The 16,044-nt window shown below is 58.6% G+C and overlaps 7 protein-coding genes across 7 annotated transcripts; 2 read left to right on the forward strand and 5 right to left on the reverse strand.

The window, feature by feature from the left end:
- Window positions 1-870: 870 nt before the first annotated feature.
- SCHCODRAFT_01077503 (uncharacterized protein) lies at window positions 871-2,499 on the reverse strand (the record flags this gene model as incomplete). The annotated part of the gene is made up of 4 exons (XM_003038229.2): window positions 871-1,377; window positions 1,436-2,020; window positions 2,089-2,228; window positions 2,277-2,499. 4 exons carry the CDS (start codon window positions 2,497-2,499, stop codon window positions 871-873), a joined length of 1,455 nt encoding a protein of 484 aa, XP_003038275.1.
- Window positions 2,500-2,874: 375 nt separating this feature from the next.
- On the forward strand, window positions 2,875-5,113 carry SCHCODRAFT_01166490 (acyl-CoA dehydrogenase NM domain-like protein; the record flags this gene model as incomplete). The annotated part of the gene is made up of 13 exons (XM_003036868.1): window positions 2,875-2,913; window positions 2,963-2,983; window positions 3,037-3,555; window positions 3,610-3,744; window positions 3,797-3,921; window positions 3,978-4,032; window positions 4,082-4,189; window positions 4,239-4,300; window positions 4,384-4,597; window positions 4,688-4,778; window positions 4,828-4,892; window positions 4,952-4,979; window positions 5,031-5,113. 13 exons carry the CDS (start codon window positions 2,875-2,877, stop codon window positions 5,111-5,113), a joined length of 1,545 nt encoding a protein of 514 aa, XP_003036914.1.
- A 121-nt stretch (window positions 5,114-5,234) lies between these two features.
- Window positions 5,235-6,733, reverse strand: SCHCODRAFT_02577240 (uncharacterized protein; the record flags this gene model as incomplete). Its single annotated transcript, XM_003038230.2, has 5 exons — window positions 5,235-5,425; window positions 5,508-5,639; window positions 5,692-5,815; window positions 5,862-6,291; window positions 6,336-6,733. The coding sequence occupies 5 exons, from the start codon at window positions 6,731-6,733 to the stop codon at window positions 5,235-5,237; spliced, it is 1,275 nt and encodes a 424-aa protein (XP_003038276.1).
- Window positions 6,734-7,032: 299 nt separating this feature from the next.
- On the reverse strand, window positions 7,033-9,070 carry SCHCODRAFT_02540746 (FAD-binding domain-containing protein). The gene is made up of 4 exons (XM_003038231.2): window positions 8,278-9,070; window positions 8,142-8,225; window positions 7,681-8,091; window positions 7,033-7,632 (listed from the first exon to the last, which is right to left on the reverse strand). Exons 1-4 carry the CDS (start codon window positions 8,671-8,673, stop codon window positions 7,132-7,134), a joined length of 1,392 nt encoding a protein of 463 aa, XP_003038277.1. The 5' UTR covers window positions 8,674-9,070; the 3' UTR covers window positions 7,033-7,131.
- A 186-nt stretch (window positions 9,071-9,256) lies between these two features.
- On the reverse strand, window positions 9,257-10,431 carry SCHCODRAFT_02274038 (uncharacterized protein). The gene has a single exon (XM_003038232.3). The coding sequence runs from the start codon at window positions 10,131-10,133 to the stop codon at window positions 9,399-9,401; it is 735 nt and encodes a 244-aa protein (XP_003038278.1). The 5' UTR covers window positions 10,134-10,431; the 3' UTR covers window positions 9,257-9,398.
- Window positions 10,432-11,245: 814 nt separating this feature from the next.
- Window positions 11,246-11,758, reverse strand: SCHCODRAFT_02500155 (uncharacterized protein; the record flags this gene model as incomplete). The annotated part of the gene is made up of 4 exons (XM_003038233.1): window positions 11,246-11,378; window positions 11,426-11,559; window positions 11,607-11,670; window positions 11,718-11,758. The coding sequence occupies 4 exons, from the start codon at window positions 11,756-11,758 to the stop codon at window positions 11,246-11,248; spliced, it is 372 nt and encodes a 123-aa protein (XP_003038279.1).
- A 267-nt stretch (window positions 11,759-12,025) lies between these two features.
- On the forward strand, window positions 12,026-16,044 carry SCHCODRAFT_02497815 (uncharacterized protein; the record flags this gene model as incomplete). The annotated part of the gene is made up of 7 exons (XM_003036869.1): window positions 12,026-12,141; window positions 12,194-12,363; window positions 12,424-14,339; window positions 14,662-15,072; window positions 15,126-15,235; window positions 15,286-15,452; window positions 15,503-16,044. The coding sequence occupies 7 exons, from the start codon at window positions 12,026-12,028 to the stop codon at window positions 16,042-16,044; spliced, it is 3,432 nt and encodes a 1,143-aa protein (XP_003036915.1).

A 16,044-nucleotide genomic window follows, 5' to 3' on the forward strand; every position in this document is an offset into this window, starting at 1 on the left:
AAAGAAGTAAGAAAAGGTACGGGGTGATGGGAGGGTTGGGAAGTATCGATCTTCAGCTGCGCGCAGCCGTGTTGGGGCCTCGCCGTTGCGAGCTCGTACTGAGTCCGTATAGACTACGAAGAGGTACGAACAACCTCAACGTATCGAAGTGGGATTTTGGTAGAGATGCTTGTCTACAAGGTGATACAACAATAGCCTGGTGTAGTCGAGTTAGCATCTCGAAGCGAAGCTGAGTGGCTGACCTATCTATTCCAAGTCCGAGACCCCGCTACCACAGGACCATCAGCAGCTGTCCTTCATCACGCAAATCATAGAGGAAGATCGTCACTGGCGGTGTCAGTAACGACAAGCGACGCGTCGCGGCGTCCTCGGGCTGCGCATCTCGGACTTTTTCCTTGAGGAGGCGATACCAAACGCGCGTCGCAGGAAGGACGCATGAGTGCCAGTCAAACCTTCCCGAGGTTGAGCCTGAGCGTGCGCGTTGAGCATCAAAGATGGGCAGCCCTTTGCCCAAGATCTCCCTCCCAAACTTCCGCTTCTCGCAACGAATCTTTTCTTGGGCCTCCCCTCCCTCGAAACATTGACGAAAGATGGGCGCCGAACGGAGGAGACAATAGCAATGATGATGGAGGAACGGATCAGCAAAGGTCGGTGTTTGTTGACGAGTATTTGCGCGTTTGAGCCGCGCCTCGGCCGAAGCCGAAGGCTGTGGGTGGTTGTTTGCGCGCAACCACTGACACCCCATCCATGGACTTGGCAATCCACCTGGCTCACCCCGTGCCCCGTCGTGGTCGCCGTACTGAGCATGGTCCATTACTTGTACACGTAGATTACCGTAGCACTTTACCACCCCGCACCCACATCCCTTCCTCACTCCCTAAACGGATTGCACTGACAGATCGCCCCCCTCACCACAAAGCTCGCAATGCTCCCCATCGCCAACCCACCCACCAGACAGAAGCTCGCCACCGTCGCCGCCACATCCACATCCTCCTTCCGCCCCCTCAACCGTGGATTATGCTCCAGCGACGGCGCCGCCATCATGCACCCGCTCGACACGAAGCCGTTCGACAGCGCAAACAAGAACAACAGCAGCATGAAGAGGAAGTCCGAGTTGATCAAGGGCGCAGAGGGCAGCAAGATGGAAGAGGGGGTTTGAATGTTGCAGAGCAAGAAGAGGGGGATGAAGAGTGTGCGCGCGAGGGAGAGCGTGAGCAGGCGGCGCGCGTCCCAGATGATGAGGCGGGGGAAGGAGAGGAGGTAGCGGCCGGCAAGGTCACCGAGGCCGAAGACGAGGAAGTGCACGGCGCTGAAGAGGAGAGGGTGGAAGGACGGGTTGACGGGCTGTACGGAGATGGTGATGGGCGGGAAGACAGACTAAAGGAGGGTTAGCAGAGGGCAAGAGGGATAAAAAATAGGCGAGGGAATTGCTTACCAGAGTCACAGCGAAGACATATGAGACGGCTATCTCGTATAGCGCATTGCGCTTCGCGACGCGCCAGATTTGTGCGGTGGCGGATTGGCCTGAAGGCCCGCTGGACACGAGGGCACGCCTCTCGTCGGCGCCGCCGTCAGACTTGCGAGCCGGCTCCAGTGCGGCGGTCACAGAGCGATACACCGGCTGCGCAACCATCCAGGCGTGAGCACCAGCTACCAGCAGCAAGTACAAGGAAGACAATGTGAAAAAGACAAAAGCAGAGCGCGCTTCCGCCGAGCCATCGCTTTCATACGTCGTCACGGAGTCCCTATGTGCCCACACAGAAAGGGTGGCGCTGACGACTTGGACCAAACTGATGGCGACCGCGACGGCTGCCTGGCCTGCCATCATCGCCTGTACGGCCGGGGGACCGAAGAGGGAGGCGACTGCGATGGCGGAGGTCTGCATGAAGGAGCCGAGGCCGGCTTGGATGATTGCGTTGATGAGGACGCAGGCAAAGAAGAGGCCGGGGGAGATGCGGATGAAGGTGCTGATGCTCAGTAGGGCCGACATGATTGCGAGGCCGATGAGGGTGACGAAGATCTGCCGCGAGGGCGATGTCTGAGGGTTGGGCGATGAACAGACGGTCGGTGACATGGGAGGAAACGCACCCTCTTTGACCTTGCGGTCGCACATGCGAGGAAAAAGAAGTTGGACGCGGTGAAGGATGTGGACAGGTAAGAACTAAACGTCTTCTGCAGAGGTGATCCCTCTAACCGCGACAAGAAATACGGTGTCGCGGTGATGATGGCTAAGCGGGGTGGGTCAGCTCATCCCTTACAGAGGCACACTCACTCACCATTCCAAGGTAGCAGTACCGCACATCCTAGTAAGCAGTTGATCCACCATAGCTTCGTGTCAACCACCACAGGTCGTCGTTCATGGTCCTCTCCTGGCAGGATGTCGTCTGTTTCGTCAGCATCCGCGCTGTCAAGCCGCGGATCCGAGGGCGGTACAGGGTTCGCCGCAACAGGCGCCTGAGGTATAGGATGGTATAACGCGTCCGGCGACGGGGGACTCATGGTGGTCGTGAGCAGGTTCCCAGCCCCGATGGTGCCAAGTGCGGCAAGCGCGGCGCGATCGCCACGTGAAGCGATAAACGCCCATTATCTTATCGCGGTGAGGAACGAGGGGATTGTTCCTGTAAACGATCTGGGCAGACTCTGCTCTTCCCGGACCTCCATGAGCAGAGTAAGAGAGAGTAAGAGAGAGAGAGTAAGGGCAGGACGTTCACCGTTTGCATTCGCCGGGATGCCATTGGCGAACCCCGCAGCTGTCGCTCATGTCGGCTCGGGGCAGCTGATGCTTGCATGTGATTTTCATGGGAGGCGTTCCCCAGCTTCGTGGGCTTGCGGGGTTTATGAGTGCCCGGTGCACATAGTCTAACTCTGACCACCATGGCCTCCAAGCAGTTCACGCGGGACGAGGTTGCCAAGGTGCGCAGACAGTCCACTCTGGTCAACATTTCACTGACAACCGCCGTAGCACAACAAGGAGGGAGACCTGGTGAGTACCATCATGGACGCCTCAGCGAAGCCCCTCTCACTCCCCCTTCGTAGTGGGTCGTCATAGACGCCAAAGTCTTTGACCTCTCCCGCTTTGCCGACCTGCACCCTGGCGGTGCCAACGTTCTATACGCGGACGCCATCGCAGGACAGGACGCCACCAACGCCTTCTTCGGCTTGCACCGTCACGAAGTCCTCCTCCGCCCCCAGTACGCCCGCCTGCAAATCGGCACCATCACCGGCGAGAAGGAGCGCATCAAGGCCCCTGTCCCCGGCCAACTCTCCAAGGTCCCCTATGCCGAACCCACCTGGCTCTCCGCGGGCTTCAAGAGCCCGTACTACACGGACAACCATCGCGCGTTCCAGACGGCCGTGCGCAAGTTCTTCGAGGAGACCGTGCGACCAGAGGCGATCAAGGTGGAGGAGAATGGGAAGAAAGTCTCGCAGGAGTTGGTGGACAAGATGGCGGACCTGAACTTCTGGGCTATGCGGCTGGGGCCTGGGAAGCATCTGAAGGGGAAGACGCTACTTGGAGGTGTGGTCAAGCCGGAGGAGTTTGACTACTTTCATGAGGTGAGAATGCCTTTGTGGATACATCGCTTGAAGTAGCGGCTGACTGGTCCTTAGTTCATCATCAACACCGAAATGGCTCGCTTTAGCTGCCGCGGCTTCGTCGACGGCCTGCTGAACGGCCTGGTCATTGCCTTACCACCCGTACTCAACTACGGCACCCCTGAACTGCAGGAGCGCGTCGTACCAGAGGTCAGTCCCCTCACACATGATAAGGAAAGCGTCATTGAAGTTTATTCGACAGATCCTGTCAGGAAAGAAGTACATCGCCCTCGCAATCACGGAGGCATTTGCTGGAAGCGACACGAACGGCTTGCAGACGTTTGCTGTCCGGGACGGTGACCACTGGGTTATCACCGGGACGAAGAAGTGCGTGCCACGAATGTTGATCCATCAGGTAGATTTGCTCACCTGCGACCCGATAGGTGGATTACGAACGGGACGTTCGCGGATTACTTCACGACCGGGTGCAAGACGGAGGTGAATATATGCATCAGTGCAGTCTACGTGCCGCTTATGGTCTTCGCAGACGGGCTTCACGGTCATCTTGATTCCGCGAGGAGAGGGTGTGTCCACCAAGCCCATTAAGACAGCCTACTCGTCGACGGCAGGGACGGCATATGTGACCTTCGACAAGGCAAGTTGGTTGCACGCGTCTTCCTGTCCTCCTGCTCATCCCTTCGTAGGTCCGTGTTCCCATCGGTAACACGCTCGGCCCAGTAGGCAAGGGCATGAACGTCATCCTCACGTACGTTGCCCATCTCCACCCTTCCCCCTCCACTGTTTCCTCCTTCTCGTCCCCTCCCAACACTGACCTAACCCCCCTCTCAGCAACTTCAACCACGAGCGCTGGATGGTCTCCGGCACCGCGCTCGGTGCACAGCGCACCATCGTCGAGGAGTGCCTCAAGTGGGCGACGCAGCGCGTCGTGTTCGGCAAGCCGCTCACCGCGCAGCCGGTTATACGGGCGAAGCTGGCGAATATGATTGCGCGGGTGGAGGCGGGGCAGAGCTGGATGGAGGCGGTGACGGATCAGATGAATAATGTGAGTCTTGGGAAGGAGGATGGTTGCAACAATTCGAGCCCAAGGAGCTACCAGAAAGACAAACTTAAAGGCTGACAATGCCCCTCCCAGATGACTTACGCGCAGATGTCGAGCAATCTCGCGGGCCCGATTGCGCTCATGAAGCAGTTCATCTCGAAGTCAGGGAGGGAGACCGCGGAAGGTGAGGCGTCATTGACTTTGAACGAAGAACTCTATTCACAGGGTGGCAGATGCCACGCAAATATTCGGCGGCCGCGGGCTCACCGTCACTGGTATGGGCAAGCTCGTCGAGAACGTGAGTTTAGGATCCTGTTGAACGTGCAAAGTACCAGAAAGCTGATCATATTTTCACAGTACCATCGGACATCCGGCTTCGACGCGAGTAGGTACAACGAAATCCTTGCAGAGCGCGGTTGCTGACATTTTGTTCCAGTACTGGCAGGTGCCGAGGACGTCTTGGGCGACTTGGGCGTACGGCAAGCGATCAAGAAGATGCCGGCGGACGCCCGGCTATAATCATCATGGTCTCCCTTTCCTCACGACGTCCCACACATTGTATATCGTACACATAAATTCCACACTGACTTCGCAAGTTTTCCGTCTGTTACCCTCCATCCAAATTGCGAAGTTTCCTTGTCTAATCCTGATACCCCCAGTCCAGCATCTCATTGCACACGCCGTCGGACTCGTTGACTAGTAGGCGTGCGCAGGCCTCGTCGGCGACTGGTAGCTTGAGCTTGCGCGGGCCGTTCGCTGTGGGCACCTCGAGGATGTCGGGGAGCAAGCCGGCTTGCTTGAGCGCGGTGCCCTGGTCCCACCAGATATGTTCTGGAAGGTGAGATCAGGTGAGCATCACCGTGTATCCCAAGCTTGTTTGAAGGCACAGGGGCGTCTGGGGAAGGGAACGTACCGTGATATAAGCGGTCGCCGCGGACGTTGATGACGCCCATCATCGGGATCTCCATCTTCTTCCCCGTTGGTGGTACGCCTGGCAGGAGCCAGTCCACTTGTGTGGTATGCGTGATGCAGAAGATGAATTCGTCTGTGAGGCAGTGAGTCGAGGCGTCCAGATCCTGCCAGTGAAGGGAGCATACCGACGACGCGGTCGACACCGACGGTGCGTGAGACGTTCTTCATGACCGTATCTGGCGGATTGCTGAAGATGAAGTGGTCCCGGTAGAACGCGGTAAGCTCTTTTCGTCCGACGCCGCCTGTCATCTATGCCAGCATGATTGAGCGTCGAGAGCTCGCACGAACGGTGGACGCTTACAGTAGTGACATGGTTGACATATGGCTCCTGCACCATCGTCCCCATCGTCCGCGCCACGCTACGCAGCTCGAACTCGAAGAATGTGTGCTCGTCCCAGACCGCCTCGATGTCGAAGTTCGGACCCCCGACGTGCTTGCGCAGGAAGACGAGCGACTTGCAATGTGCCGCCGTTGCGCTACCGGGGTCGTAGTCTGGCGAAGAAGGGAATACGAAGAAGGGGGACTTGGCGTCGGGGTATGCGTGCGCTTGTACCGAGCCTGTGTCCGTCGGTGCTTCGGCGGCGGAGAGGTGGTAGAGGGTGGGCTTTGATGCGGACTTGTCCTGGATTTCGGACGCAAATGTGACGACGCAGACGAGCTCGGGGTATTGGGCGGCCGCTTCTTGCACCGTTGCAAGAATGCTCGCATCGTACACTGCAAAGCAACTAGTGATCAGTACCCATCGGAAGCTACGATCGGTGCGATGCACGTACCCAACATCGCGAACTTGTCCTGCGTGTCCAACTCAGGAAGCGCACGCAGTGCCTTCAGCCCCTCCGCCAGCGCCTTCGGTACGTCCCACTCCGCGTTCGGCGCAGCAGGCTCGACCACGCCGACGACCGCGAACCCTTCCTCCGCCCACTTCTGCACGGGCTCGGGGTCGAGGGATTTCTGCACGCTGATGCCTTCCGCGGAGCTGCCCCCCTTCGCCTGGTACTTGTCGGGCGAGGGGAGGAACATTATCATCCCCGGGCCAGTGCCGCGGCGCGTAAGGGGAGGCTGGATGCTCGCATTCGCGCTGAGGGTGACGCGGGGAGCGGAGGGGAGCTTGACCTCCTGCTCGTCCGCGCAGTTGGGGTCGTAGAACTCGTGGCGGATGGTGGCCATTGTGGATGGGATGAAGGGGAGAGGGGAGGTAGAGGGGGAGCGCTGGGTATCGCTAGCATATGTATGCCATAACGAATGGGTCCGGGGAAGCGGTCTAGTTACCGCTGGGGTTATCAGCAGATACCCGGTGACTATCCTCGTTTGCGCTCAATGGTACGGCGCGCTGGGCACTGGGAAGATGAGGGCCCAGGTAGCGATGGATAGAGATAAGGTATTCGGAACTACGCTTGAGAGTTGCTGCGTAGACTCGTAGCATCCCGAGCATAGATGACGGATGCACAAAGCAGGAGGCAGACCGTGACATGTACAAACATCACTATTCATTGTTCCCCTTTGCTCTAACACGAACAGAAAGTATCTATACACTGTGACATCGGATATAGACATACGGAATGCACTCAAGGCGCAGGAGTAATGGGGAACCACTTGTGGAACACCTGGTCTGGGTCGTATTTCTTCTTCAACTCCTGCAGACGGGGATAGTGCTTCCCAAACACTAGCTTCGCCTTGTCCGTCCCGACTTTCGATAGCGACTCATCGTCGTAGTTGCCATACCCCTGCTGCTGCTCCGCCGACATGTCCGGGTTGAACGTCTTGATCTTCGCGATGATGTCGTACACGATGTCCCTCCCGCGCTTGACGTTCTCAGGCGTATCCTCTTTCCAGAAGGCGTTGACGAGGATGGAGGGGTAGGGGTCGCGGCGGAAAGCGCTGGTGTCGCCGCCCTTGGCGACAATCTTCTTGAGCGGGAAGTACTCGAAGAGAATGACTGGGGTCGGGCCCTCCTTTTCGGCGAGCTCGACAACGCGGTCGTAAGCGTATTGCAAGGAGTCGAGGTCTGGCTTCTTGTGTGCGACGCCCTTCTGGTAGACGCCCTGGCCGTGCTCCGAGAAGGCATTCTGGAGAAAGATGAGCGCGGGGCCATATCGAACAAGAACGACACCCACCTGCAGCGCGTTGAGCTCTTCATACGGAATCTCCTTCGCCATATCCGCCACGGGCCCAAGATTAAAGAACTTCTTGTAGTGCGCGCGGCCCTCAGCCTCCGAGCCGTTGTAGAAGAAAAGCACCATCACTCCCGGCTTGCCATTTGGACCGACGGCAGCAATCTGCAGCATCGCCTCCTTCTCGTCCGCGTTCTTCCACCACTCATCTGTGATGGCTACGAGGTCCTTGAAGGTTGGCGGCGGGAAGACGACGGGGCCGGCAAAGATTGTTCGTCGTTGGTCGTAGAGCTGGAAGACGAACTCCGACACGACGCCGAAATTGGAGCCGCCGCCGCGGATGCCCCAGAAGAGGTCGGGGTTCTCCTTGTCGCTGGCTTTGAGAATAGAGCCGTCGGCTGTGATGATGGTGACCTGGTGAAGGATTGAGATGGATTTGCGAAAGATGGACTGCGAAAGCGCACCTCGAGAACGTTGTCGAGAGCAAGGCCGTAAGAAGAAGACAAGAATCCATAGCCGCCGCCGAGGGTAAGGCCAGATACACCAGTCTAGATGTCTGGTCAGTCTCGTACGTCCAAGTTCACAGAGGCACACACATACATGGTTTACGGTTCCTCCGACAGTCGCAAGGTCATGCTCAATTGCCTCCTTGTCCACCGTCCTCCACAGCGCACCCCCACCAACATACCCGACCTTCTTCTCCGGATCGACCTTCGCGTAGTCCATATACCGGTTCAGATCGATCACCAGCCCGCCCTCTGTCGACGAGGACCCGGGCACATTGTGTCCGCCGCACTTGATCGCGATCTCGAGGTTGTGTGCGCGCGCGTACTTGACCGCGAGGGAGATGTCCTCCGCGTCCTTGACGAACGCGACGATCTTGGCGCGGCGTTTCGAGTTCACAGCCCAGCGCGCGATCGCAGCCTCGTAGTCGGCACTATCGGGCGTGACGAGGTCGCCCTTGAAGGTAGACGGGAAGTCGGGGACGGGAGACATCGCGATAGGCTTGGCGGTCGAAGGAGAAATGTGGTCAGTCGAAAAAGTACGCGCCGTCTTATGTAGACGGTCGGGGATGGGTGGTGATACCGATTGCTCGCCCGGTCTCTCAGAAATGACGATGAAGGACGTTATGAGCACATTACAAGCTTCCCTGGACCGGCCTTCTCGAGGGTCTTCGGCTGACTGGAGCGGACACGGGGTGCGCTACCGAGTTACCTGGCGCCGGGGAGGCTGCTTGCTCAGCGGGCATACCCCAGGCCAAGCAGCAGCGAAGATCTGCATGAATGAACGCCGTTCGCACACTATTCGTGGACGCTGAGGTCCGCAAGATGATAGAGGGGTTGCATTCGGATATCGGCAACCGACAAATCCGCGAGCTTGATGGCGGTCAAAGGAGGAAATGGCTTTATTTGTCCGCTTGCCATTGTTTGGCCACATTCACAAGCGGACCGGACCCACGCATCCTGCTCATACTGTAGCGTTCCGCCTCGCCCCTCGGATCAACAGATGCGTTGCGAGAGGGAGAAGTATATCTATACCGTATCATACTTTTTGTAGGGAATATGTGGGTATAACGTGAAGAAGAAGACCAAGGGTCGTGCGTGACCCACCAAAACCAGAGAAACATGGGGTGTCGTCGTACGTCGAAAATACTGCCCATAAGGATACCGCTAAAAGTACTATGCTAGCCACAGCAATACCACTCTGTCATGAGCAGTGGATCAGTACCGATGGTGACTACGATGGGTACGATGAGTGGACGCCGTCGACGGCACGTAGCCGTGATTGTAGTGTCCTCCGTGCGACCGCGTCGACGAGCCTGTAGCCGCATACCCATATACGGGCGAATGGCCATAGGTATGACCGTAGCCGTGAGTGGAGCCAGCATACACCACGGGTGCGGGTGAATGGCTGCGGTGCTTGTGCGACGAGTGGCCGTGGCTGGAGCGGGAGGATGCATGTCCGTAATTATGTGGCGAATGCGAGTGTTTATGGGACGACGAGTGGCCATGGCCGTGCGAGGACTGCGTTCCGTGGCCGTAGCCGTACGCGGGTGTGGTATCGTAAGTGGGGGTAGGGGCGCGGATATGGATGGCGCGCTGGTCAGGACCGCTGCCTGCGCGATAGGCAGTCGAGCCGGTATGGTCGCGATAGCCCGTGCCGCCCGAGTGATGGTGCCCCGCGCCCGTCGAGCGATGATGGTGACCGGTGGGGTAACCCGAGCTACCGATGGACCGATGCCCACTGCCACCATTGTGATGCCCAGTGCCAACGCTGCGATGTGTGATCTCGTGGGTGCGATACCCGCGGGAGCCGCTCGACCCGAGCCCAAAGGCGTGCTTCAGACGCGTCATGAGCGGGGGCTTGCGCTGATGCGTTGTGCGGCGATGGTAATGGTGATAATATCCAGCGTCTGTGGGTGCGGCGCGAGGAGTGCGACCGCCGAAGAGGGGCATGATGAGTGGTCCTGCAATGTCGAAGACAACGATGAAGATATATCCTGCGACAATGGAAGCGATAGAGGGAGAGAAGCGCGCGTTCCCCTTCTCCTCCCTTTATATCGCCACAGGGCGACGTCAGCCACCTGCGTAGTGCTCCCACGCGAATCACCTTTCTGCTCCATCGTACGCTCTGGACTGTACTCCAAAGTACCGTCTGCTGCCGCAACGTGCCCTTCAGCATCAGCCGCGACGTATACTTCGTCTGTTGCTCCACGGAAAGGCTAGGAAGAACATACTGTTCGATATCGACTCCAAAATAGAGTCCGGCTCCAAGGCAACTTGTCAGGTCCAAAGGATATTAAACCGTATCAGCAGGCTCAGGGTCTGCTGGACGAACACGCTGCAGCTACGCGTTGCCTGAAGCGACCAATGGGAATGACTGAGTTGCCACAGTTGGCGTCATTGAGTTCCGTTCGTGTTCTCACGGTTTGACTTGAGACAAAGACTGGCCCAAATGGGGATACCCACTGAGGTCGAGTAGAAGGAAATCGTGAAAAGGGAATAGCATCGAGAGCAAAGACAGCATAGGGCAAGCAAGCGGTATCGAAAAGTCATGTAGGAGGTTCCACAGGAGCCGGAGAGGGTTCGGGAGAGGCATGGGAGGCATCACCGTTCACCAGAGGTGCGTTAGCGCCGTTCGAAGATGAAGAGGCATCGACAGGTGAATCGACGGGCTGTGCTTCGGTGGGCGGGGCGATGGAGACGTCCATTGCGGTTTCTTGACGATCGTCTGGAATACCAGGCCGATCTGCAGATGCAGCTTGACCTTGATCCTGGGCCACAGGCGACTGGTTCTCTAGTCGGCTTTGGGGTGCAATCTCAGCTGCGGGTGCGTCCGCGACAGGCGAAGGTCCGCGGCTTTCTTGAGGCTCCGTGGCTACCTCACCCCGTGAATGTTCGCGGACTTCAGATTCATCGCGTCGCACGTCAGGGGTTTCTCCCCCTCGGAAGTCGCGGCTAGGTGAACGCGCCTTTCGAGGTGAGAGGTCACCGTCGTCGTGCATCTCCTCGAGTTCTGTAAATTATTGTGAGTGAACGTGCGATGCTATTCCGAAGGTTATTGTTCACTAACCAGGGGGAATTGGCTCGCCTCTGCTCTTCAGCAGGACGCGCATCAAGGAGTTGTTCACATTCGTCTTCACGGTGGAGTCATCTCTGAAAACACGCATCTCCGTTATGGCACGGTCAACCACGGGAAACCTGAACGACATGTGAGAAAGCCTGAGATGAAGAGGGAAACCTCTGACCTATCCATCTCGGCCATTAGATTGCGCTGTAAGGCATCGGTGTCACCATCTGTCGGTCTCCTGCGTTCCTTCTGCCTCCTCAAGTGCGTTTGTGCGATGTCTTCAACTCGAGTGCGAAAATTTGAGATGCCATCCTGAAGGGGGAGTCAGGATACGAAGTAAAGAGGGCCAAGACGCTCACACTCTTTCGAAATTCTGCTAGCAGTTCCCTACGCATGCGGTCAAACTCCCCAGACTTCTTGAAGCTGTGCGCGTTGAGTGCGGATGTCATTCATTGCTGGCGGTGGCTTACGCATCCACGAGGTCCTCAGGCGTTTGAATGGGCTCGGACATGGCTGGTGACTGTTCAAGTTCAAGCGGACGCGTGCCCCGGTCCGCCACTGTCAGGAACGAGGGGAGGGGGCCTCAGTACCCCCCGCGATATTACGTACGCGCTCCAAATAATATCCGCGTTGTTTGGATCTATTGACGCGGTGACAAAACGCGCACCCTCTGAATTCCTGCCGTCAACGCCGACAACAGCGAGCGCGACCCTTCGACAGCGAGCGCGCATACGTACACCGCGTCCAGCGCCGATTTCCGCGCGATTATCCGCCCAGCATGCCGGAGACGCAGATATTCAAGGTTCGCGCGCCCCTTCCCACCCCCTTGCTCGTTAAGCTGACCCTCCGGCCCATCGCGCAGGCGACGTACAGCGGCGTGCCCGTATACGAGATGTGAGGGTCTGCGACGCGCTGAGACGCGTGGGGAAGCTGACCGCGTGCGCAGGATGTGCAAGGGCGTCGCCGTGATGCGCCGCCGCTCCGACTCGTGGCTGAACGCGACGCAGATCCTCAAGGTCGCAGGGTTCGACAAGCCGCAGCGCACGCGTGTGCTTGAGCGTGAGGTGCAGAAGGGCGAGCACGAGAAGGTGCAGGGAGGGTACGGGAAGTACCAAGGTGCGTGGGCGTCGTCCGTCCCGAACAGCGCGTCGGCAAAGAGCTTATGACGTTGTGCAGGGACGTGGATCCCGATAGAGCGCGGGCTGAGCCTGGCGCGTCAGTACAACTGCGAGCATCTCCTACGACCCATCATCGAATTCCAGCCTGCTGCGAAGAGCCCACCGCCTGCTCCGAAGCACATCCTGGCCAACAACAACAACCGCGTGGCTCGCCGCGAATCATCGACTGCGTCCGTCGTGACTGCGCGCACGACACGCGCTGTGGAAGAGACTGTCGAATCCGAAGTCGAAACCATGTCAGCCTCAGCCTCAGACGACGAAGGCTCGATGACTCCCTCCCCCTCCGAGGCGTCGTCTAGCTCGCGAACGCCTTCCCCCATACAAAGCCCTCCTGTCTCATATCACTCAGACTATAGCCAGAGCGCTGGCGATGGCAGACGAGTCGTCCGTCGCGCTCGAGACCGATACGACACCGACGAGGCTATGCCGAACGACGGACCGCAATCGCGTTCATATTGCGACCAGATCCTCGAATACTTCATCTCAGACACCAATCAGATACCCCAAGTCCTCATCAACCCACCCCCCGACTTCGATCCAAACATGGTCATAGATGATGACGGACATACCGCACTGCACTGGGCCTGCGCGATGGGTCGGATCCGTATTGCAAAGCTACTTCTCTCCGCTGGCGCGGACTTGTTCAAAGTCAATAAGGCAGGGCAGACCGCGCTTATGCGCAGCGTCATGTTCGCCAACAATTACGATGTGCGCAAGTTCCCGGAGCTCTACGAGATGCTGCATCGGTCTACACTCAACATCGATAACTACAACCGCACTGTCTTCCACCATATCGTAGACGTCGCCATGTCGAAGGGCAAATCGCACGCTGCGCGTTACTACATGGAGACAGTGCTGAACCGGCTCGCTGACTACCCGAAGGAGCTCGCGGATGTACTCAACTTCCAAGACGAGGATGGGGAGACTGCGTTGACGATGGCAGCTCGGTGTCGAAGCAAGCGGCTCGTCAAGCTCCTCATTGACCACGGTGCGGACCCGAAGATTATGAATCACGAGGGAAAGAGCACGGAGGATTTCATCCTTGAGGATGAGCGCTTCCGCCTGTCACCAGAGCCGGGCGCGCGACAGGCCGCTTCCCGCGGGGCACCGAATCACTACAGTGCGCCTACTCCGGGTCCGTCGCGCAACCCCCTCGCTGCCTGGGCTCTCGACACCAAACCTCCGCTGCACTACTCCGCGGCCGCCCAGCGCGCTAGTACTCGCTGTGTGAACGACATGGCCAGTATGCTGGACAGTCTCGCGACCTCCTTCGACCAGGAATTGCGGGACAAGGAGCGCGATATGACGCAGGCTCAGGAGCTTTTGAGGAGAATCCAGTCCGAGATCCTTGCCGGCCAGCGCACCGTTGGGCAGCTTCGCACGCAGGCCGACCAGCTTCCTCAGTTGGAGCAGGAGCTGAAACAGCTGCAGTCGATGCTCAACGAGAAGATGGGCAAGCGCTTCCGCCTCGGCTTCGAGAAGTGGGTCCACGACGAGGAGATGCGCGAGCAGCGGATCCGGGACGCTGCGGGCGGACTGCTGATGTTGACGCCTGCGACTGAGACCTTCGGCGTTGACGGCGACCCCTCGCAGTCGCTCAGCATGCCCCCGCCCCCGGATCCAAGTGGTAAGGGCAAGCGGAAGGCGGCGGCGCTGAAGGAGGATATCAGTGACCTCGAGCAGCTGTACGCTGATATTCCGGAGGACCCAGAGGCGTTGGCGAGGGCGTGCGACGCATTGAGGGAGGAGGTGGCGGGCTTCAGGAAGCGGCGGAGGACAATGTTCGACGAGTTGGTGAAGGTGCAGACGGAGGCGGGCAATGAGGGACGAGTGAACGAGTATAGGAGGCTCATCGCTGCTGGTGCTGGGTTAGCACAGTCGGAGGTGGACAACGCGATTCCGGCGTTATTGGAGGTACGTTCGCTCGCCACGACTGTTCGTTGACTAGGCAATTGACGCAGTTTCTCAGGCGCTAGAAACAGAAGAGCCTGGCTCAGCGTCGACCTGGGGAGGAGGTGCCTCCGGTAGATCTTCTGGGACCAGGATGGACAGTTCATAGCGACGACGTCCGTATACCCACACTACTATTTATTGTTTCTCATTATTCTTTGCTATGATTCCCTCCTTGACTCTTTTTGCGTTCTGTAATCTAAATGTACCGGTATCCCGAGTCGACAGTGTACTTCTATGACGAACTATATCATGATATAGAACGACCGTCTACGAAAGCGTTCAGAAAGCGGGCTCTGAGCTCGGGTTGCCCGGCCCGCCAAATTATGTGCAAATTTGTTTGAGCCAAACAACGCGCCTTATTCCGCTCCGGCGACTTGCATTTTCGTCTCGACGCGCCATGCCGCGGGTCCGGGCCTTCACGACGAAGGATGTGCTCTACAACGCGGTAGAGGCGACCGCGCCATGGACGACGAACTTCCGGCACATGCTCCCGACGCCGCGGTCGTGGCTGAAGCGCCCACCGCAGACGGGCGACGGGAGCAAGTTCAAGATGGCGCCCCTCCGGGACCGCATCAAGTGGTGGAACATCGTCCCTGGGGACCAGGTCAAGGTCGTGGGCGACCGGTACGGCGCGCTGAGGGAGGTGGCGAAGATTAACAAGCTGTCGAATCGGGTGTGGTTGAAGGAGCTGCCGGTGCGTGGAGGGACTACTTTGCCAGCGTGTAGTGCTGACAGGGGATATCACAGAACAACCCTCGGTCTGGCAAGATCAGCTACCACTACTCGAGATGTCGCCTCTTCATGGGTGAATTCGAGTTCCCGCCGAAGGAGGAGGGCGGCGAGCCGCGACCCCTGCAGTATGTGGTGTACTTCCCTTTTGTGATCGGAAAGGTTGACCATCTTGCAGAGTCTTCGCTCAGCGTGTAGGGACAACGCAGCCGAAGTGGGACCCATTCCACCACCGCTGGTCATGGCAACGCTTCGCTGTGAAGCTTATGCCAACCGTACCACACTTGCGCGGCCAGCGGATAGAGGTCCCTTGGCCAAAAACCATCCCGCAAAAGCCCAACCCTCGTACGTGCATACATCCTTTCCCTTCGAACTATACTAACGCGTCGCCCTAGCCGGTGCCCATGACACGCCTGCGGACGTCGTGTCCAAGGTCACATACGAGTTCCCCGCGTTCAGCTCGCGACTTGAGGACCCCCTTCCGACGCCGCCCTCCGAAATGGAGTACCTCCTCCATGTCTTCAACCCGCACCTCGGCACTGCGCCCTTCGGCGACTCGCCCCCCGTCGAGCGCTACCTCGCCAAGGAGCTCTGCAACCCGCACGGCCGTGCACAGAAGCTGAAGCGCTTCCGCTCCTTCCAGCTCTACAAGCAGCGCCTGCTCGAGGAGTACATCCGCGCGGAGCTCACCGACCGCCAGGGCCGCTCGAAGGGCAAGTGCGTCGAGGACGCGCGCTTCAAGTTCAAGGAGAACCTGGCGAAGGACATGCTGGCGGCGAAGCGCGTGCGGACGAAGAACAGCGAGCGCGTGCGCAAGATGATGCGCAAGAAGCTGAGCAAGGCGAAGAAGGAGATCAAGCAGCGCAAGAAGCTCACGGCGCTGGCGCTCGAGGCGGGCCCGAACCAGGTCATCCCGGAGGCTGCTGCGACGGCGTAG

Source organism: Schizophyllum commune (assembly GCF_000143185.2).
Source record: "Schizophyllum commune H4-8 unplaced genomic scaffold SCHCOscaffold_5, whole genome shotgun sequence".
Taxonomy (NCBI): domain Eukaryota; kingdom Fungi; phylum Basidiomycota; class Agaricomycetes; order Agaricales; family Schizophyllaceae; genus Schizophyllum; species Schizophyllum commune.